This window comes from Ascaphus truei, chromosome 3 (assembly GCF_040206685.1).
Source record: "Ascaphus truei isolate aAscTru1 chromosome 3, aAscTru1.hap1, whole genome shotgun sequence".
Lineage (NCBI taxonomy): Eukaryota > Metazoa > Chordata > Amphibia > Anura > Ascaphidae > Ascaphus > Ascaphus truei.
Genome location: NC_134485.1, coordinates 379,293,592 through 379,316,919, shown reverse-complemented (window position 1 = coordinate 379,316,919; position 23,328 = coordinate 379,293,592). Strand labels below are relative to the sequence as shown.

General features: G+C 40.6%; 2 protein-coding genes across 4 annotated transcripts in view; one reads left to right on the top strand and one right to left on the bottom strand.

The window, feature by feature from the left end:
- Positions 1–1,161: 1,161 nt before the first annotated feature.
- CPAP (centrosome assembly and centriole elongation protein) lies at positions 1,162–21,392 on the bottom strand. Of its 3 annotated transcripts, XM_075592313.1 has the most exons (18): positions 21,303–21,391; positions 20,629–20,735; positions 20,228–20,537; positions 19,444–19,567; positions 18,304–18,543; positions 17,912–18,053; positions 16,101–16,206; positions 13,262–14,867; positions 11,173–11,305; positions 10,154–10,319; positions 8,097–8,342; positions 7,805–7,901; positions 7,377–7,477; positions 7,013–7,114; positions 3,475–3,615; positions 3,280–3,364; positions 2,071–2,191; positions 1,162–1,575 (listed from the first exon to the last, which is right to left on the bottom strand). In XM_075592313.1, the coding sequence occupies exons 3-18, from the start codon at positions 20,525–20,527 to the stop codon at positions 1,383–1,385; spliced, it is 3,903 nt and encodes a 1,300-aa protein (XP_075448428.1). In that variant the 5' UTR covers positions 20,528–20,537; positions 20,629–20,735; positions 21,303–21,391; the 3' UTR covers positions 1,162–1,382. The 3 variants fall into 3 exon arrangements, with proteins under 3 accessions (XP_075448428.1, XP_075448427.1, XP_075448426.1); XM_075592312.1 differs by having other exon boundaries at positions 20,228–20,735; positions 21,303–21,392; XM_075592311.1 differs by lacking the exon at positions 21,303–21,391 and adding an exon at positions 21,153–21,286 and having other exon boundaries at positions 20,228–20,735.
- A 718-nt stretch (positions 21,393–22,110) lies between these two features.
- The window catches only part of PARP4 (poly(ADP-ribose) polymerase family member 4), a 154,234-nt gene continuing 153,016 nt past the window's right edge, over positions 22,111–23,328 (top strand). Inside the window, exon 1 of the mRNA XM_075592310.1 lies at positions 22,111–22,133. The gene's annotated coding sequence lies outside the window, so the exon portion shown is untranslated. The remainder of the gene's footprint in view (positions 22,134–23,328) is intronic.

The following is a 23,328-nucleotide window of genomic DNA, read 5'->3' as shown; positions in this document are numbered from 1 at the left end:
CCTTCCCCAAAGCATTTAAATTAAATGCCGGGGGAGGCGTGAGGCCTCTAACTTCTTACCTGCTCTCTCCCGACTCTCCAGCAACACGTCGCCATGGCAACGTGGCATCAAATGATGCTGCGGGGTCATGTGGCGTTACATGACCCGCAGCGTCATTTGAAGCCGGGTCCTTGGAGAGGGGGGCACGAATGCTGCGGCAGGCAGGGGGGTGCAGCTCAGGAAGTTTGCGCACCCCTGCTCCAAGGTACTAACTATAGTGCATATATGTTGCTTGAAATGACTGTCGAGTGATAAATTAGTGTAACAAAAGCGCTAGTGTCACAATGTGAACAATATAGTGTTAATAATAAATGCAATAAAATCCTGTGAAACAAAGTCCAAAATGATGCCTAAAAAGTCCTGCTGGCTGTCTAACAACCGGTTGGAATATTGCAACAAAACAGACCTTCTGATGCTTGGACTATGGAGAAACAAAAAAAATCCTGTATAGGATGTGGATCCTTTCAATGTAAATACTCCCGGATCCTCAGTCAAATGAAGACTTTGCACCTCAAGAAATAGGAGACAAAAATAATACATGCCACCACAGTGCATTATCCTATGATAGAGATACATGACTAATATAGATCAGGGATAACAGCAGAGAATATATTAAAATACAAAATGTAATACTACATATGGAAAAGATTGGAGTCACAATTTACATATAAGAACATGTACATATGAACAAATGTGCTCAAAAGCACAACAGCATAAAAGCATATATTAACTCATCCGCCGTTGGTAAAAATCGGAATCCTACTCACGAGAAGTGACTAGGACATAAGCCTTAATGTGGAAGCATCACTGGCGCTCGGATCACAACTCGATAGCTGGTGCTGGGTCCCGGTCTCACAGGTTATCCTCGTGACAGATGACAGTGGGACTTGCAGGATATTAGCAATTATAGTCCATAAAAAAGTATTTCCTGTTTTATACATGTCACACAGTTTGCATGAGAAATTTACTTTTAGAAATCAGTTTATTTTATGTAAAATTTATACATATGTATATACACACACACACACTTTCCAAGATGAAGGCTTTATAGAAAGGTATACTATGTAACCCAGATGATATAGAAACCCAACTTCTTTCCTTCAAAGAGTTTTGTGAAATTGCTTGAATTCAAAATATTAATTTATTTTTGACACTTCAGAACGCATATCTACATTTCATATACAGTATATACATTAGGGAAATCAGAAAATCACTATCCATATTTCCCCTGGTTTACAAATATACATTCAGATACATCACAAAAACAATTCATTCATTAAATTAATTTAAATATATCACTTCAAACATACTTCATGTTAAAACTTCAAATATTACCAACAATGTTATATTTTAGTATCCATTATAACATTACCCTCCTTATCTTTAACCCTAACTCTTCCAGAAGCATATTTTGTTTCTTGCTGGCCATTGCTATACACCGTCTTGACTGTCCCATCAGGATATTCTCTCCTTTTAAACTGTGGAGTGTGCAATTCTTGTTGTCCATTGTCAAATGCTATGAGTTTGCTTCCATCACTATAAACAAAGATCATGAAAAAAATAAAGAGAGAGTGCATCCTAGAAATTAATTGTTCAGTAATACCATACAGATAATGCAGCTAAAGTAATGGTTTGCCCTGCTATAGTAGAAGTATAACGTGACAGATTTTAGGAAATGTATGTAGAATAAAAATGGTAAAAAATGCAAAGCATATAAAGCAGATTACTGGAAGAATATGCTTAAAAAGAAACGTGCACAATGTTTTAGGGAAAACTCCCATATACTAGGTACACCTGGTGCACTAAACACACAATTTCTCAAAAGACTAGAGAGACAAACAGCATCAGAAGTGTGAAAACCTGTGTTTCAACCACCTAAATGAATATGAAACCTACATATATTTTTCCTTGGTACAAATGATGGTGGGGGTCAGCTAAAGTAAAGGACACACTGTCCCAACAGTGGTGGACAGATCTAAACAACTACAAACTACCTAATCTCTTACTCAATGAAGAAAATGGAAAACTCACAGTTGAACGGTGATGATTGTGCCATCTGGAAATATGCTCTCTTCTCTCCCATCAAGATAGAGATTCTTTATAGTTTGGTCTGGGAATGTTATCTCTTTCTTTCCATCTGAAAAATGCTTTTCTGTAAGATAAAGCAGGGATGAACAAAAATATAAACTTAGGAGCCAGAATGTGTTTGAAGAAAAAAGTAGGAGTTTAGCTGTGTAACACACACACAGTTCCTTTAATAGTAATAATAATAATAATAATAATAATCACACAGTTAATGTTTTCATGTCGGTTAAAATCTGTGTATGTTTAATATAAATCAAGAAAGCAGACAATTTTATGGTTTGTTCAGTTTTATCATATGTAAATATTGCATTCCAATGTATTTGTAGATCTACATTTAGGAAGAGAAATTAAGATATTAATAATGTACACTGTATACTGCATGTGACTGGAAGCTAACCAATATCTGCTTGATCTCAGCGTGTGTATACAGTATATGTATATATGACTGGGATCTAACTGCAAACTTATAGTTGCTGTATTTTAGTCTTATAATTGTAGTCATGGCTGGTCCAGACTGCCTCTCTGCCTCCTGTCACATAAGTCCTTTGTAGCTACAGGCTGTGGCAAGCTATCCTAGGGGCATTGACAATTCCCCCCCCCCCCCCCCCCCCCCATGCTGACTCTGAGTGACAGAAGGTGGTGCCGCACGGGTCTGTGTATAACCAATCATGGTACAGACCTTGTGCCCTCCCCTTCTGGTGCACAAGAGGCGAAGTGCTAAATTACAGTAGTTCAGCTCCCACCCTCCTTGGGTGAGGAAGGAAAAAGTTGAGTTCCCGGATGGGAGTGAGACATGCAGTCAATCCCTCATGGGCTGACTGAGCAACAGATTATAGGCCTCAAATCTACCAGCCAGGGAGCCAAAAGCACCAGCCAGAATTCTGGGGACCCAGATCAATCCTCATGCATACGATGTACTGCTTGTAGTGGCTGCTACAATAAATCATCCCTTTTTATATACCCCTGTCTGAGCTCTCAGTCTATTGGGTAGGGGTATGGATGGAATCTGCTCTAGTGGTGGACTGACTCTGGAAATCTTGGAGCCCACTGGAGCTGGAGGCGCTGACATAAAATGAACATAAAGATCATCAAAAGCCTGTCCTGTTACGTGCACCACCAGTGGTAATTCAATGCAAGATGAGATTAAAAACGAACCTATTTGTCCATTGGAAAACTGCAGTATTTCCAGTCCATCTGGGTAGGTGGTATGAGTAGTTTGGGCATCAGCGTAATAATAAATCTAGGGGAGGGGGGGGGGGGAAACCACGAAAGTTTTAATAAACAGACATCACTTATACAAGATACAGTAGGTGAAAACATTTTTTTCTAAGGCACTTGTTTTAAGCATACCACACGCTGATCTGCCAACACTTGCTTCACATCTCCATTGAAGAATGTTACAGTTGTGGACTGCCCATCAGCGCTCACTTCTTTACGTGTCCCATTAGGAAACAAAATGACATGACAACCATTTCTTAAAATCCTCTCAACCTAATGGAATAGGGGAAAACACAAGAGAAGATTCAATAAATGTATGCTCACCGCTACCATCCTGGAAGTTTAAGAATACAAAGCACACCTGTACTATCACAATTTCTGCTACACTGTTTTACAGCATTTCTGCAGGCTAACTTTTTGAGCAGAACAAGAGCTCTAAGACAATGACTGTAAAGCTCTACTACATAGCAATACATGCAAAAGCACTACAGTCTCTTGTGTATGCATATTCTACATATTCTGTTTTGATTAGACAATATTGCACTAATTTTTAGAAAAATAGAAAAATTGTTTCTATTTTCTTTAAGGTTCATCATCGCTCCCCTGGTTCTTCTATGCCTATTTCCGTTTGGACCATGAAACAGTCCTTTCCAAGGGTTTGAGTGATTTTACCTTTCTTATTGCACGTGATTTTATTTTATTTGTCACGTTGCACCATATTATTACACTGTATATGATTGTATGATTATTTGCACATTTTCAGAGTATTAGAGCGCCATCTAGTGTCATTTAAATACAAGTGGGCTGGATTGTCACACTACATACTAACAATACATGAAATAGACATTATTTCATACAATGATGGATAAAACAATTAAATCAGAATTGAGCCTATTAATGTATAGGGAAATATACCCCAATATATGCATACAATGGACAAACATCTTGCCAAAGCGTGTGTGTGTGCGTGAGAGGATAGATATACATACACACACACACACACACACACGCACGCACGCACGTTGAAAAAGGCAACAAAAAACCTCCACTGTTAGCATATAGCCAATAAAGAATATTACTTGTGAGCACATTCACATGTCTTTGAAAGGCAGGGTTGCAGACCTGTCTACCATTATCACCTAGCATATAGTGCTCCCACTGCAGCAAGGGATTCTGGGAAATGACATGCAAATGAGCACACAATGTGTCACCAATGTGTAATCAAGGGCATTTGATTAGCAGCACCTGTCTACTACTTAACATCTTAATTCCTATGGAAGCAGTAAGGGTATACTTCGTTTTTCACACATGGCTTCTCCATTTTGGCTTTATTTTTGTTAAATAAATCATGACTGTGTAATATGTCATGTGTTGTTGTTCATCTGAGGTTGTATTTACCTAATTTTAAGACCTGCTATGGAACAGATGATTGTTATTAATGTTCTGATATGTAAAACCATAGAATTCAAAGAGGGTGTACTTTCTTTTTCACACCACTGTACATGGCTTAAGGAAATGCTTAAGGAAAGTTCAATTTCTCGTGGAAACATCAATATGTCTCTATCTACAGCAGGGTTTCCCAAACTTTTTTTTCCGTGACCCGGTTATTTTTTAACTTCTTTTTCGTGACCCACTAAAAATTTTATCGCCTATACTGGCCTATAGGGCCGGCACAGACACACACACAGCCACTGATATACACACACACACACACACACACACACAGCCACTGATACACACACAAACACACACACAGCCGCTGATACACACACACACTGCCACTGATACACACACACACAGCCACTGACACACGCAGCCACTGACACACACTGATACACACACAGAGGCACTGATACACACACATGCAGCCACTGACACACACGCAGCCACACAGACACTGCTACACACACACACACACACACATACAAACACTGATACACACACACAGACACTGATACACACACGTAAACTGATACACACAGACACTGATTCACACACAGACACACACACACACTGATACAGATACACACAGATACACACACACACACAGACACTGATACACACACACACTCGCTCTCCCTTATACGCACACAGACACAAACAGTGAATTACAGGCAACGACGGATGTGAGTGACTGGAGGGGGGGCCAGGGACACTGGGGTGGGAGAGGGTGGGTGGGGGGGGCAGGGACACTTGGGTGGGTGGGAGGGAAAGAGGGGGCCAGGGACACTTGGGTGGGAGGGAGGGAGGGGGCCAGGGACACTTGCGTTTGCCAGGGACACTTGCGTGGGAGGGAGGGAGGGGGCCAGGGACACTTGGGTGGGAGGGAGGGAGGGTGCCAGGGACACTTGGGTGGGTGGGAGGTTTGGGGGCCAGGGACACTTGGGTGGGTGGGTGGGGGCCAGGGACACTTGGGTGGGTGGGTGGGGGCCAGGGACACTTGGGTGGGTGGGAGGGAGGGGGCCAGGGACACTTGGGTGGGTGGGAGGGAGGGGGCCAGGGACACTTGGGTGGGTGGGAGGGAGGGGGCCAGGGACACTTGGGTGGGTGGGAGGGAGGGGGCCAGGGACACTTGGGTGGGTGGGAGGGAGGGGGCCAGGGACACTTGGGTGGGTTGGAGGGAGGGGGCCAGGGACCATTAGGTGGGTGGGAGGCTAGGGGGCCAGGGACACTTGGGTGGGTGGGAGGGGGCCAGGGACACTTGGGTGGGTGGGAGGGGGCCAGGGACACTTGGGTGGGTGGGAGGGGGCCAGGGACACTTGGGTGGGTGGGAGGGAGGGGGCCAGGGACACTTGGGTGGGTGGGAGGGGGCCAGGGACACTTGGGTGGGTGGGAGGGGGCCAGGGACACTTGGGTGGGTGGGAGGGAGGGGGCCAGGGACACTTGGGTGGGTGGGAGGGGGCCAGGGACACTTGGGTGGGTGGGAGGGGGCCAGGGACACTTGGGTGGGAGGCAGTGACTGGGTGGGGTGACTTACCTTGACCTGGACGCTTTCCCCTGCTGCCCCGATATCCCCTGCTGCCCGGGATGGAAGGTGGGCTTGGGGGCACGGGAGGTGAGCTCGGGAGGTGGTGCCACGGGAGGTAAGCTCGGGAAGCTGGCCACGGGGGGGAGCAGGCCACAGTAGGAGCTTGTACTCCCCCCTCCGTCCCACGTAACGTGCGGGCCGCAGAGGAGCTGGTACTTCCTCCTCCGTCCCATGTTGGGAGCGGGGGGGAGGAAGGGAGCGGGGGGGAGGAAGGGAGCGGCCCCTGCTTGCCCTGCGCAAGCGCGCGGGACCGCGGGGGGAATCGCCGCCATTTTTTTAAACTTGAGCGGGGGGGACGGGAGACACCGCGCGGCCAGCCTTGCTGCGACCCGGCAATTTTGGTGCCGTGGCCCGGTGCCGGGTCGCGACCCACCATTTGGGAAATGCTGATCTACAGTATACAGTTGGGCATTTGTCAAGCAAGGATTAAGCACACCCAACTTCAGAAAATCATTTTCTTCTCGATAGTGATAATGTTAAATTGGAAGTGGGTAGTTATGAGCATATGCCAATGCAGAGGTAGACATGGTTAATAAACATAAAACCAAACCCAGTACATAAACATAGGGTAATTTGCTCTCGAATGCAGGAGTTACTAAATAGTTACAGTACAAGCCATACAATTAGGAGTTGTAATCTTACCTTTCCGTCAGCATAGCTGATTTCTCCCTGAACATCTTCCTCACTTCCTTTAATCACAGAGATTTGATTTTTCTGTTCTACGGCTGGCACAATGTCAGAAGACTGCAGGGGAAAAATGTAAGATTGCATGTTATTTACTACTATTAATTATTTGAAAATGATCCCAAATAGTTTTTTCCCCCAGCATTTCATATACTTGTATACCAAAGTAACTTGCATTAAAATTACAATAAATACAGAAAATAGGTCTTGTAATAATTAACTTGGAGTGTCTTCTTCTCACGGAAATAGGTTTGTTTGTGTAGCCTTAAAAGATAAAGTATGACTTTGGGAGTCAACATACTTATATAAAACTCTTCCTTACCAGCAAAGTAATCCCTGTAGATTCTGTTTTATTTACTTTTGTCTTCTCAGAATTACTTAAGTCACTGACAGGGGTTGGTTTAGAACTTCTCAAAACGTTTCCTATGGTTAGAAAAAAAGAAATAAAAAAAAATAATAAAATAAAAATCAATGTACATTTTACAAAGTTAAAAGCTTTAACTTTAATTTTTAATATTCCTACAGAAAAGGAATATTTCAATTGTAGAGCATGTCAAAGGCATGACAGAATGATGGAATTCTATGTACGCAATTCCATTTATATAATACGACTGTGGCACATTGCTAGGCATGTTACGTCTGTAGATCTCAACTTTAAAGATCCTCAGTCGTGAATTAAGCAATGTAGAAGACTGAGCCCCCTCGTGAGTCTATTTTCTATTATAATAAAAAAGGGCAGAGAAGTCATACCTTTAGGTGGCGATTGGCTTCTGCGAATTATCTTTGTGCTCTTTTCTGGGTGAGAAGCAGAAGGGTTCTGGCTCTTTTTTGGTATGTGTGGTGGACTCTGAAATATAGTTTTTTTTAAATCAAAGTTACTAGGATCAACAATACAGCAGTATATCAAAATAGAACCGTGGCAAAAATGTGTTTTAGAACAAACACTTCTTGAACATTTTTGATACATATTTCTACAACATGACTGGATTCAGCAGGTCATAGATCGGCTCAGATTAGGATTATTTTAATAGATTGCATTTACTATGGAGTCTGATCTTCTCAAATGCATTCCATGACTTTCCACCATCTTCTTGTTGCTTTCAGCTGCCTCGGCTTTTTTCCAGCTCTCCAAGCGAACTTTTTCCATAAACTTAATCTCCTCCCGGAGATCTAGGTTTTCCTTCGATACGGTTTCCATCTGGTTTCGGAGGCGACTGTGAGTGGTTGTCCATTTCCCCTCCTTTCGTTTCAGCTCCTCTTGCAAGTCTGTGACTTGTTGCTTTAAAGACTAAAAGCAAGAGAAATACAGTGGCAAGTTATTTAAAACCAAGCAATATACATATTGTAGCCATTCTGAAGATCCCCTTTACAAGCATATACAGACCTCAGGCAGCCGGTAAACTAACATTGAGGCACTGCAGCTGCCTAAGGCCCCGCTTAGAGCGCGCGACGGCAGAACTACAGATTACGTCACCCGTCACCACCCACGAAAGTTGTATTTCGCTTTGCAGCGACATCGCAAGCAACTTGGCCATTGATTGGTTCAGAGGCTGTCACGTGGCGACAGCCTCTGAAAAATCAAAAATCTGCTTCAAAATTTCGTGCAGCCACGTCGCGCTTACTATAAGCGCACGCGACGGCGGCAATACATTTGTTTTGCTGCGACGAAGCCGGCACTATAAGCGCAGCCTAAGGCTTCCCCAAAGCGATGCGAGAATTCCTTTTTCCTGCAGGGAAGGCGAATTTGGCTATACCTGTAGCAAAAGGTTTGACCCTTTAAGAACTGACAAACTCCTTAAAATATATTGTAACTTTGGGTTCCGGAAACCAACTTATCCTGTGAACTTAACCAATACTAACTATTCCTTTGGTAGGGCTTATACATTTAAATAAAAATTGTATAGAATATATAACCTTTCATTTTAACGTTTTATAAGCTTTTTGAATTAAAAAAGCATTTCCAGTGAGAAAATAAATAAATAATGATTTCCCCCTAGGTGGGAAGCAGGGGGTCTACAAACCTGAACAACCCACCTCACCCCCCCCCTTCTCCCCCCATATCAAATGTTAAGCGAACATATGGTGTCTTGAACAATAAAAACGGCGGCCATTACCAAATCTTTCTCATGTAATCCCAGGCAAGCTCGAAATCTAGGGTACCACTGAACACAGGCTGAAAACTGCTCATCTATAGCTAGCAACGTTACTGAAAATGATTGGAATATTAATCAAAGACTGGGTCGGCTTGATGGTAGTGCCATCGGTGCGAATGCACCTGACCCCACGTTCTCCCCCAGCCCAACTTCCATAATCACAGTTTAAATGTTGTGTTAATTAAATTAACCACCAGAACATTTAAACAGTGATTACCAAAATTTGGCCAGCGGAGAGTGGAATGGGCTGTTTGGTCACGATCAAACCACCGCCAGGACACTTCGCCACAATGTCCTCTCCTGCACCCGACTGGCCGCTGCATGTCCCAAACGCCTGCTCCAACAAAAAAAATGTTTAAATATCTCGCATAGGACATTTAAACGTGTCGTGTCAGAGCGGCCTATATAGGTAGTGTATCAGTCCTGCACATGACACTTAAACATGCAGTTGTCGGAGCGGGCGGTCAGGACATGCAGGGGTTAGTTGGGCGTTGGAGCATAGTGGGCTTGTCAGGTCCGCGGCAGACGGGCGTAGGAGATGATATCACGTTGAAGTATCCTGGTGGCGAAACATCCTAGATCGATGGGGGGGGGGGGGGGGGGGAGAGGGAGGAGGCAGAAAACTGTGCAGAGCCTCTGTAAGTGCTGGCATCTGCGGTTACCACAGAACTCACGTGACGATGCAACATCACATGGTCACGTGACATCACAGCCCTACATGCGCAACAGACAGTGCACAGAGCCCCACAATACTCCGCAGCCAGCCCTGAATACAACACAAAGCCATTTCTGAGATAAAACTGTTAAATATATTATTTATATGGTATAATGTTCTTAACAAATGTGATTTATTAATGGGCTATCCATTGTCAGGAATTTGGAACTGAATGGGTTCCAAGTACAGTAAGAGTACAATATGGGCTGATAGTAATCTTTATGTCCACACCTGTATTTCTTCTCGTTCTTTTTTGTCTGGAATGGCTCTTGCTGCGCTAGCATACTTCTCAAACACTTTACGCTCTTTTTGGAGTTTTTTTATTTCTTCCTTTTTAAATTCTTCGATTCGAGCCAATTCTTTTGCTTTTTGTTGTTCGAAGTCTGTAACTTCTTTCCTGTTATATTCCAATGCGTTTAAATAAATGATTACTTTGGGGTTAGGGGAAAAAAAACAAACAAACATATAAAACAAATGTATTGTGTTTCTGCAAAAGCATAATGTAAAACACAAGAGTTACAAAGAGTCCTCCTCTTCCATTTCCCTATACAGCAGTAGTGCCCTACGCTCCATTGGGAACGCAGGCCCAATCCAAGTTGGAAAAAAAAACCTCTTTGGGTAATGACGTAGCCACTGCATAATGGGGCCCCTGGAGTGCAAGACCCCATGACGTAGGGACTACATCTTGGGGCACCCAAAAGCATAAACTTTCATATATTTTTTTTACATAGATCGTAAGCAGTGTGTCTCCAGAGCTAGACCGGGGTAGTTTCAGCTCCAGGGAACTCCTAGTTCCTGAGATAACTGGAAATGAAATGCTGCGGAAAACAAAATGGCATTTAAAACTCTGGTGTTACATGGGCCAATAGAAAGCCGTGCTGGATGCTTCTCCCCCCCTGATGCAGGGCTTTAAATACATCAGAAAGGAACTGGCGGCACCTTCCCTGGCAAGTATCTTGGGAACCAGGGTGTACACAGAGTGAACTGCTGCTTTACCAATAATTACCAGGCACACCAGCCGAACCAGTGGACCAAAAAGAATTAAAAACAAAAATATTTTTATAAAATCGACCAATACCAGTCTGGCACGTATGCGACCATCGGTAAAAAAACACCAGGGGTAAGGATGTTGGTCCTAGGAGGGATTGCATCTTTCAATAATTAGCAATTACATCAAAAAACGGACGAGCACTACTTTCTCCTTCCAACATTCCATGTGCATGAAGTAAAGGAAGGACAGCATACTGTACCTAAGAGTCGCCAATGCCTTTTCTCTATCTTCACGAAGTTTTGCTAGGGTTGCATTTTCCATTTTAAATCTTTCAATTTCAGTTTCCAGTTCAACTAGTTTCTCCCTTAGGAGTTGGGATCGAACAGTGTCTCCTTAAATGTAATGACAATTGGTGCATTTTAACGATATATGGTCAACTGCTTTTATTCTTTACATAGATAAAATGGAGAACCAAGTCCTTAAGATCGGATCCAACTTCCAATATATACCAAGCAACTAATGATATCAGCGATTGGGTTGTGGGAAAAATGGTTTTCATTCAACTAATAGATGAGAATATGAACCTCATTCAGTTTTAGTTGTGCTAAGATTGCATTCAATTAAAATGATCTGGAAGAGATTGTAAGTGGTTCACATACAGTTGACCAGCAATAGGTAGTTTTAATGTGTAGATGGTCTATATACAACTATTTGATAGATCACTCATTTTTAACGATTAACTAAAGTCACAAGAATATTATGTCTATCAAACATCAGATCATAACCCTGTTCAGATAGCCTCTAAAATATTTATGCAATTCATACGTTTAAACCTCATTTATCTGCATGATAAAGTCAAAGGGGAACAGTTATGATTTAGAAAAAATAACTTTGCATTTTAAACATGTCATGACAGAGACCCATACAATTCCACTGCAATTTTAAAATAATTAAATTCCAAGGTTTTATTTTGGATTTGGAATTGTCAAACTGAAAAAACACCACACATTTTGTTGCTGTTCAACTTAAATCCCCTCAAGGCTCACTGGCTCAATCTTTCAGCGTCAGGAACACTCCATTGTGACATAGGAGCACCCCAAATACATTCTCCACTCCATCCATGTTCAGTGGCAATGGGAAACAGAGCGCTAATTAGATGTTTGTTCTGGCTGGAAAGACCCAGATACAAAAATCACATCAGTCTAATTTCCAAGACTGTGCACTATATCCAGCTGCTGTATAGCGGTTAAGCCCTCAAAATGATCGTGCATGCTCAAAAAGAGTAAATATACAATGTATGGGCTTCCCCCTAGAATCTAATGAAAAGAGGTCTACCACGCATCTAAACATGGTACTCTGCCATAGACTACAATGATAAAAAGGTGTCTGAATGAATGCAGAGAAAAAAAAAGGTTCATTCTAAGGAGCACTGTTTCATCATCTGCAAGAACCCGTTTCTAATATCTGTCGCAAGTAAAATAAATGATGCACAATTTAATACATCTTATTACAATAAGTGCACCATATAACAACTCCTACTGACATTCCACCACTCACAAGCTCGTGAAGACAAGGTAAAAAACATGACAAAATGTTTTGATACATTGACACAGGATGGAAATGGTCCGTTTTGCTCAAAGTTTACATTGATAGACCCTTAAAATCCATCAATTCAGCTCCACCCCAAAATGTTCTTTAAGGGTTCCTTTTTTTATTTTTTATTCTGGGGATTGGCTAACCTTACCATTCACTATACGGTCATGTTTTTATCCTATATTTAAACATTATCTTGTGTTTAATTATTCTTATTTACTATGTTATTCCAAAAAAGTGTGCTTTTATAGATAAGTATTATGCCCTAGTGTTTATATTTTATACGCTAAAAAAAAATTAGACACCTTATGCACAGACTCGTAATCTTATACATTTCAATCTGATCCCAAAATTATGAAATTCTGAAAATGTGGCCTTAAAACAAAACAGCAGTCGACTCATAATTATGTCTGTGTGATTGAAAATGTAATACAACATTCGCTAAACCAGACTTTAAGAGAATCACTGGAACAAGTGTTTGTCAAGCATCTGTTGATTGCAGAACACATGCGAAAGGCCCCAGTGGCGTGGGGGAGTAAACATCAGTTAGTCATAGTAAGTTATGATAAAAAAAATTTTTTTTTAAAAAGTTGGTTGCTGAGATTTCTAAAGTTGGTTGAGCATGGCTAAGAACACATTTATATTGATGTAGGGTGAACCCGCTGCATGCCACCCCTAAACAGTAGCCAAAATTAAATTAGGAAGATGTATATTTTAAAAGAATATCCACGAAAAATCAGTTCAATTCAACTTACCTGCATCTTCCTGCACTGGCATGGATTTATTTGTCAACTGGGACTCAGGCTTCTGTTTGGGCTTCAGCGATGGAAATAATTTTATCATCAGATCAGATGTTGGAGGAGTACTCAGATTACCATCAAGCACACCTGTTTTTAGCAGATCATCTCCTTTCTTTGAAGCTACCTTCCTTCTTATAGTTTTGTCTGGGGCAGACACTGGACTTCTACTTGTATAGTCAGATGGAGTAAACTCTTTAATGCCAACATTCTTTTCAGCAAGGTCATGTTCACCTCCCACATCTTCAAGATCAGCCCAAGTCCGTTCATCATCAAACTCAACTTGACTTGTATTTAAAGATGATAAACGGTAGTCATCCTCTACAAAGATTTCCTTATTTTTCTTTTTTAACACTGATTCATCGCCATTATAGTCCTCTCTGTCTGACAAGTCTAGATCAAAGTCTCTGCTTTTGGTGTCCTTGTTCGGAGTTTTAGATGGCCCTTTACATTCTTCAGATACAGGATTATCTTCTCTGCTGCCTAAAACCAATTTCTTTAAATCTTCTTTTTCACTTGTCATTGTGGCATTGCTTTCATCTTCAGAAGTCGAATAGTCATCTTCACCTTCACTTGTATCCCACTCCGTAGGTCTTGAAGTTTGACTCTCTCTGGGAATGGACTGAAGGATTTTACCGTTGGCTTTTTCATACTGCTCACGAAGAGAAATGCTAGATACATCGGAATTAACTTTTAATGTGGCTCCAATATTCGTCGTCGTCTGAATCGGATTAAGCCGTTTACTGTTGGCATCTTCAACATTGCTCACCTTTTTTACTTGTTGCTGTTGTGCCAGTTTAACGGGGGTAGAAGACAACCTGCGAGGGCCATTATCTATTTGATAATCTTGATCCAGTAGTTTCTGTACAAATGAAGAGTTGCTAGAGAAAGATATGTCTTCAGCAGCCTGCTCTAGAAGTAGAAACTCATCCAATTCAAAGTTTTCCTTTTCTGTCTCCTTCACCCAGTTTGCCTTCCTCTTCTGAAATGAAACCTCGAGAGACAATTCTGTGCGTTTGGCATTCACATTTGTGGTACTCTCAGAATTCGTTCCTGTAGATACCTTAGTGTTTCCTGGGCTTCTTACCCTATTTGGGAGCGTATTCCTCGTTTCAGTCAGCATTGCATTCTCCATGTTTTGTTTATTTGTTTCCAATTTGCTACTCTTCTCCCATTTTACAGAACTTTTAACATGTCCATCATATATATTCTCTGGCTGTATGGTTAGAAGGGGGCTGTTTTTCATGTTGTGGTTTTTAAGCACAGATCTCTTTTGAATAGGCATTACAGGTTCACTTTTTCCTCGGTCAGTCTTATTTGACCTTTTAGCCACACTTGAACCATTTTCAGAAACGTGCTCTTTGCTTACAGGTGCGATTTTCCTTTGAATTTGTGGTTTCTCGGCTTTAGTAGTATTATTTACATCCAATGCTTTGAGTGGAGGTATGGATTTACACTCCTTAGATGCAAGCTTTGTATTTGCATTCTTGAACCTAGCAAGTCCCTCTCCTCTTCTCAGGAATGGTCTTTTCATGGGTTTATTTCTGGTCTGTTCTTCTATGCTCTAGAGTACAAAAATACAGCAGATTTTAATCTGTAAATTAATCATGGGACAGGATCTAAATTGATCAACCTGTTAGTTACCTACAGTACTATCTAGGAGCTGGATATCTTCTTGCCGCACTATTCTAATAAAGTCTCACACCAGACGTCATAGCATAATAAAGTGATTTGCAGGTTGCAAACGCACAACGTTTCAGGGATCTCCCTTCCTCAGGTGAAATATTTACAGTACTATCTAATTATTTAAACACCAATTGATGTTGCAGCAATGGTAAACACTATTCAAAAATCTAACAGATCTGGAGAATGACTTATGTCAGGTCTAGCAATGTTATCTGTGGGCTGCTAAAAGTACGGTATGTAAACAGTTTATACCAGTTTATTTTTTTTATGATAGAAAACTTGCTTCTTACGAGAAACTTAACAGCAATTAAGGTTAATACAACTAACCTTAATTACCTTACAGTATCTGAAAATGAATGCGCTGCGTTTGACACCAGAACCTTAAAAGGAGCAATCCATTCCAGGACCAAGGTGAACTAGTTCCAGGGCCATGTTTAAGGGGTCACAACTGCATAATGGATACCTTTTGTACCTATATCTAACATCTATAAGTATTTGTGATTTATTTGTTAAAAAATTACAGTATACTTGGTAGGAATTTGGTTTCTTCTGGCAACTCCATTTTATCTGTCACTGTGTGTTCAGAAATTACTTGTACACACGTACACACACACACACAGACACACACACACACCTTTATTGGTTCTCAGATAAGAGTGGAGTACAATAAAGGTAAATAAACCACTTGAATGACAAACACTTCCCTATTCAGAGGCCCCTATGAAATGCAACGGACCAACTGGGACTATACATTATCGACCTGCAGGTAATAACACCTCAAAGATCTGCATTTGTAGAACACTTAAAGTGTTGCATTGCAAGCATAAATAGAAATATGACACTGCAATTACTACATAGAGGCTTTCAGTGACATTGTGATACTGTTGGTCTAGTGCTATATGAAATGTCACGGTTTCCCCCCAAATCAGAACTAATCTTTTGCTGTTTAGCAGAAAGGCCTTACTCCTGCCAGTTCTGTAAGTGAAAGACAGGCTTCAATTTTTCCTTTCAGAAATCCAAACTAAAATGAAGGGGAAGAGAGAAATTATAAAGTTGAGAATTTAAAAGAATGTTCACCGCTTTCAGAATAAGGCAGGTCATTTGTCAGTACCTGTTGCTGTTCATTTTGTCGGAGTCGTTGTTCTTCTAGTTTCATTTGTTCCTCTAAGAATTCTTCAAACGATTGCTTTCTCGCTTTAATTTCTGATATGATGGGCCTTTAGAATACATAAAATGCAATATATATGGTACCGGTATTGATTTTAAAATTGGCAACATAGATTTTTAAAACTTGGGTCACAAAAATCCTAAAGCAGAATATAGGAATAATGGCACTATATAAAAACAAAAATTAAAAAAAAGTCAACTACTATAGAGGAAAGGGACTTGGGAAACATTTCAGGAGACCTAAAAGTATGCAAGCAATGTAACAAAGCAATACAGAAAGCCAGCAGCACTTTAGGTGGTAAAGGGAGAGGTGCTTGCAACAGAGAGGGGTTGCGATGCCACTTCATGGCGATCATTGGCGAGACCTCACCTAAAGTACAGTGTTCCGTTCTAGAGACCACATCTTCGGAAGGGTGTATATAAATTGGAAATTGTGCAAAAAAGGGCTACTAAGATGCTGCATGGTCTTCAGTATTGGTGGACAACAGGGGGGGGGGGGGGGGAGAAGAGGCGGGGGGGTTTGAGGTGCAAGCCTCAAGGGCTTCATCTGAAGCCCCCACCTACTGGCTATCCCAGCAGCCTTCTCTCCCCAATGCAGAGTGAGTGGAAATGTTGGTGTGTGGTTTGTAACTTCCGCCGACTCCATCAGCTGCCTAATGACCATGCTAAAAATCACTAGTTCCCAGTGTAAGGAGAGAAGTGGGACATTCTTCATCAGTGTGTCAACATAAAGAAGCCGACTGGAGGCTGCAACGTTCTATCTTCATGTGCAGCATATATGTAACGTGCAGTCCTCTTAAGGGCTATACATGTGGCCATTGTGGTATAGTATCATGTTGCGCATCACTGGTCTACAACATAACAAAAGCCTAAAGGACATCAATATTTACAGCCTAGAGCAGTGTTTTACAACCAGGGTTCCTAGGAACCATTGGGTTCCCCAGGCATCCATAAAGGGTTCCCTGCAATTATCTGGTCATTTGAAAATTGCATCAAATACAGAAGAATTTACAATGCATCTGATCACAGACTTGCTACTAAAGATGGTTGGGGGTTCGTCAGAATTCCACTTAGGGTTCCTTAACTAAAAAAAAAAAAAGTTGGAAACCACTGGCCTCGAGTATACTGTAGAAGGGAGAGGAGTGGGGATAGGATTGAAACTTTTAAATACTTAAAAGGGTTTCAATAAAGCACAGTGCACAAACATTTCATAGAAAGATGTGTTATATCAAGAGGTCAAGGTATGAAGCTGTAGGGTGGCAGGCTAAGGGAAATGTGCTAAGGTGCTTCTTCACAGAAAGGGCTGTTCCACAAATCAACAGCCTACCAACATAACACTAGCCTAAATATGAAAGAAAACAAGAACTAAATGGTATTAAGGTTTTACAGCAGATACTAAAAAATGGGCAGACTAGTTGGCCAAGTGGTTCTTATTTGCCTTCAAATTAAATGGTTTAGAAGAGATTTACATGTCCACGTCATATGCGATGTAGAGCTTTATGTGGAATTGCATTTCCATTGAACATATAAATTTGGTGTCCACCATACAAATAAATAATTGAAATAGTGTATTGCCAGGTGTTGCACCAAGATGGAAATTAAACCACTAGTTAGAAGGACAGGTTCATGCAGGTTTGGGGATCTACAATTTACTTTTAGATCTGGGAATAATTCCAGGAGTTTGTTTAGTCTAAAAACATGGCCTTGAAATCATTTAAGTTACAAAGAAATGTAAAAAAATACGGATGTCTTTACCTTTCTTCGGTGTGAACGGATTCTACACAATTGTCATATTGGTGCTGGAAAAAGCAGTTGTGTGCGTCTTGTAAATCTGTAGCAGACTTTCCACACGGGGATGAATCTTCTTTTTTACATTCTTCACACATGTCATTTTCACCTGTAATATAAATGTACATTACACATGAACTGTGATGTAGAAAATAAGACAACATGTATTTGAGGTGTGGGAAAGTGTCACCGTACTTTACTTTTGACATAGTTGCAACTTGGCTTTAATACGTAGAAAAAGCAAAACCTGGCATTGCTATGTCAAATAAGACTATCCACGCAAGATATAAAAACTTCCAGAACCCATGGAGATCAAAACATATCCTGTTATACAGGGAATCATTTGATTTTAAACTTACCAATAAAGCCATTTGAGTCTTCATTTCCCAAATGATTTTCTCCTCCAGAAATATCTAGACAATGTTCCTGAACTGATGAGGAAGATGGCCTGCGATATGGAATCATGGCATTGTTGCTCAACTGGCTTACATGTACATTTTGTCCATTAGTGGATGAACTCATTGAAAAATGGTCCTGGACAGGAAAGTAATCTCTAGGGATATTCTGATTGACAAGAGATGTTTGATGTTGATCAATTTCTGTAATAAAAGTATACAGAACAGTGTTTTCTTCTTGTTACTACAAAAGTATTAACCATTTTAGTGCCAATAAGACCTGCACCTTTTCAAAGAAATTTATTGCCCTCTAATACCAATGATGTATCCATGTATTGCATAAAAAAAACTATATATGCAATTTTCTTTTAGATTTGCTATGTGGTTGTTCTCAAAGTAATTTTTTGTTAATATTTGCTTGACTTGATTTGCATTAGAAAGGCCGGTAAAAAGACATTAGGAAGGTCAGACGTTGCGACTACATGAGGCTCCCAGTATTATTCAACAGTACTGAACATCCTATGGTTTAGTCTCTGTACTGCTTGACAAAAAGACACATTTTGAGGAGCAACCGTAAATAACAAGAGGTGCAATCACACCAATCAGCATATTTATTTATTTTTGTTTTGCAAGTATTTGACAAACAAGACCAACTCATTTCTCAGGGTGATTTCCTTTACTAAAATTGAGGCTTTAATATGAAAATATTTTATTTCAAAGAATCTTTAAAATAGTATAGCATGGCCAGTGTACTACTTCTGGTTTCAGTAACCTAGCAACACGCATTGTACTATTGAGAATAGTTTCAGAATGGCAACCTGGAAGTTGGGTACTTTTTAATGGCCATTTTGTTTTATTCTAGGTCACCAATGGCTTCTGAGGTCCATGGAAGAAATGGTAAGCCTAGACCGAGAGGAAGCCAACTTTGTAGCCTAAACCATTTTTTCCTCTCTTTTTGTGAGTGTATTGTACGCAATCAGATATGTTTTCCATATTGCCTTGCACACACAATGGATGATTAAAACGTGTATCAGAGGGAAACATTATATAGAAGCAGAGTAGGACATTCCCCATGTTTAGTTATTTTTTTCCCATCTGACCTACCCAAATATGCAGGTTGCCCAGACACCATATTAAGCAGCATCTTCTGCTCCTCCATGAGCTTTTGAAGTTGCTCCATTTGGTGTCGCTTCAATTGTTCTTGTTTCTGCTGTTGAAATTCCTTTAGCTTGGAAATATAAAACGGATAGTTATTATATTTGTATACAATACCTCCGTTACTAGGAGGGGCCTGCACCGCAAATTTAATTTTATTTCTACATGAACTTTTCATAAAATTTTAACAAGTATATAGAATAGACAGCACTCAATAAATGCAATGTAAGGATATATTTAAGTAAATAGTGGTGCACTGGGAACAAGTAGGGACCCTAAACCTTACAAAAATACAATAAAATATAGGAAAGTTCCCAGCACTCAAAAAGAACAATGTAATCTTGGAATAAGTCAAATTTTAATATGATAGCATGTGTATAAACATAAGCACGTGAACGATGAATTGATAAAACAATGGAGGCACCTAGATAATTTTTTTAGGGTTCTATAGACATTGAAAATGCTACTGTACCCTTGCAATGCTCACTAAACTCCTACAAATACCAGCAGCGAAAGAAGGCATATCAGGAAGAACTTGCTTTTCTTGGGTTAGAGAGCGAGCTCCATACAAAATGAAACATTTTAAGTATGGTCACAGTCATTTTAGGGTTACATAGAAGAGCTTTGGACCACTGGAATATTATCCAATACTATTTTGCAGTGCAGTAGGATTCATTTGGCGATGGACTACAAAATTCCCCCATATGCACAACTACATGAGATTTTAGATTACCTGCTCAAGCTTCTTGAAAAGGGGATCGTCCAAGTCTTCTCGCGAGTCGTCATCCTCTCTAAATACTGGGCTACACCTGTTATCTTCCCATTCACCAACAGGATCTTTCCATGTTAACATCTGTCCTTTGTTCGCCAAATGGACCGCGGTCATTTGCTCACTTGCTGCATCCAGTGCTTCTTTATCAGCGCCCACCTCAAATGCCTCTTCTCCAAGCGAGTCTTCACTTAGAAAACGGGTACCATGTGCACAATGAGTGGGAGTATGGAATCCAGGGAGGGCAGCGGCAGCAATCAGCATCTGGAGATTTCTATTTGGTTCGAAATTGGGAAAAGCAGGTTTTAAAATCACTCCAGCACGAGAAACACTAGACATATACGGTGTCATAAAGTGGCTGTCACCGGTAAAATCTGAAGAGGAGGGCATTGGTGACGTATTCTGGCAAGCAAAAGGAAGAAGCAGGGAAGTCACATGATGCTTTATTCTGATGCTGCTGTTGAATATAAATCTGCAAAATAAATAGCAGGAAGCGATGAAGTTGTGCCATCCCACAAACAACGTTATTACTATTACAATGAAACATTAATGTGATTAAATGTGTCCTTTGTGCAAAATGTGTACCAATATTACACACCAGACGACCAGAAAAGAAAATCTAATTGAAACCAACTAAATTCTTAAAAAAAAAAAAAAAATGTTTTATTTAATACTACTGCTTCTCTTTTTGAGCCATTTTAGACTTAGAGGTTTTTTGATACACACCTAATATATTAATATAGTGATATATATTAATATAGTGATATATATTAATATAGTGATATATATAGATATATATACAAACACAACAAAAGATTCATGCATCGCTAAAAGTGCTTTCTATGGCACACAGAGCAAAAAGTATGCCACAAAAGTGAACACCCATTACCTGCCCTCTTAGCCGGTTTCCGATATATATATGGACCAAATCTCACCCAAGGGACTCACAAGTGACCAAATATTAAATACCCAGCTACGCTTTACGAACCAAACCCTTTACAAACCAACCGCCATACACAAGCCGCGCGCAGAGACTCACGGGGAACGTAGTCCTTTAAAATGTCTGCTTGCCCCAAATCCTGCTCACAAGGTGGACGCCTTGACTACAAATCCCAGAATCCTCTACTTCAAAAAGTACGTTGGCTGGTGCAGAGGATTCTGGGCTTTGGGGGTAAGCTGTCTGACGTTGCCGGGGAGCTGCAGTGACGTCACCGGGCGGGAGTTTGGTTGAAGTGGCGCCCTGGGTGTCTCGTGCATTGTGTGAGTTACTGCTTGCATATATGACGCGCTGACAAACTACATGTGGGTGCGCCATATACTGCAACGGGGCACCCTCCTAAATCACAAGTATTCAAACTGTCAGATACCGCCTCAGTGTCAGATTACTAATGCTGCACCATTGATCGGTGGTGAAAGTCAGTGCCCTTCAAAAAGCGTGTGTTCTGCAGGCAGCTGCCATCATGTGAAACATTGAGATATATCTGTGATATTTGGTATAAAAAAGTTCAAGATTACTTTTGAAACAATATTCTATAAAAAAAAAAAGGAAGTTTAAGTTTGCAAATAAATAGTGTTAATCGTTACTCTCTGGTGCTGTTATGTTTAACTGTTGCTAATGAGCGTTATGACTGTAAATATGTATTCATTGGTGGATGTGTAATCAATGTGCCTATCCTCATGATGCCTCTACTTTGTTACATAGATTACCTTTGTTGAAAACGAATTACCCAAATTGACATCGATATGTTCTCCTGTCATCCATCAGCAAAGATCCTGCTTCCCAGGGTTCACTAAATGGCTGCCTTTCAGTTTCAATCAATCCTTCAGTGAGTGTAACTCAGCAACTACAATGTATTCTTATATTACGAAGGTAACATTATCTATTGTTATCGTTTTCAGCTCAAACTGCTGGAAATATTGGCAACAAATTATCACAAACAGGAAAGTGTATGTATATCTTTATATAGCGCCATTAATGTACATACCGCTTCACAGAGGTACATAATAATACACGTGACATAATATAAATAACACATTATGGGAAAAAGCGCGTCAGACATAAAAGCAAGATTTCGTAAGTCCCTGCCCCGAAAAGCTTACAAGCTAATTGTTGAAAGTGTTGCAAAGCTCTTGCACTGCTGGGGAAGTGTGTTAAAACCTGCTATAGAAATCAAATACTGTTCATTATATTAAAACTAATTAAAAAGGGCATTGAGTTGAATTTAAAAAATAAATATATTATCTAATACTACAGAACTGATGTATTTAAAAAAACACACACACAAATGTAGGATATTACACGGATTGCTCTTTTAAGAGTAGAAAGGGGGAGACTTTTTTTTTTTTTAGATACAGTATAAATCCCTTCCCGCTGAAAAAATATTTGAAGTGTAGGTTTGTAAATACAGTAGATAAATAATACTCTCTACCTACTCAAACAACAAGCTGCCCAATCATTGTTAATGTTATTTTTTTGTATTTAATAAAGCACAAAACCACAGCATTTTTTACAGCAATTTGGCACAATGTAAGCCACACACCTTATTTCAGGAAAAATTGTGTTTATGGTTTTGAGAAATAGTCTTAGGTAAAGTATAGGCCATACAGTACACCCTTTGGAATACCTCTAAAGTACAAGATGGATGAGCTCTAAGACTATGCATTGTTCCTCTATGCCAGGGTTCTCCGCCAAACCTCTTAAATTTAGCTGGACTATCCTGAATTTGTAGGCAATGTCCCAAATCTGGACTGGAGATTCCGGAGTGAAAGAGAAGACTAGAAAGATCTCTGTTTCAGCTCTTTATAGGGAGATTGAGAATAGCGATTGCAAAATAAAGAGGTCTGCTACCGGCCAAATCCTGCCCCCAATGAATATCATCAGCAATCACAAGTCTCATGAATTCTCTGCTGTATGAATGCTGATAACGGTAAGGGGGGGATTCAGAAAAGCATTCTAGCTGCACTAGTGGTAACTACTATTCACCCAATACCCCCTAGAAGCCTATATGATATCGCATATGTTGGTATCTTGCCCCTTAAGTATTTCCTCCTCTTTAACTGTATTT

Bases quoted from the DNA above. Each gene is read 5' to 3' on its own strand.
- CPAP (XM_075592312.1), bottom strand. From the start codon at position 20,653: ATGCCCTCCTCTTCAGATTTTACCGGTGACAGCCACTTTATGACACCG. The intron at 14,868-16,100 runs GTACTGACAAAT...TTTGTACTCTAG, and splicing joins GACAAAATGAACAGCAACAG to AGCATAGAAGAACAGACCAG. The intron at 3,365-3,474 runs GTATGCTTAAAA...CCCCTCCCCTAG, and splicing joins TGTTGGCAGATCAGCGTGTG to ATTTATTATTACGCTGATGC.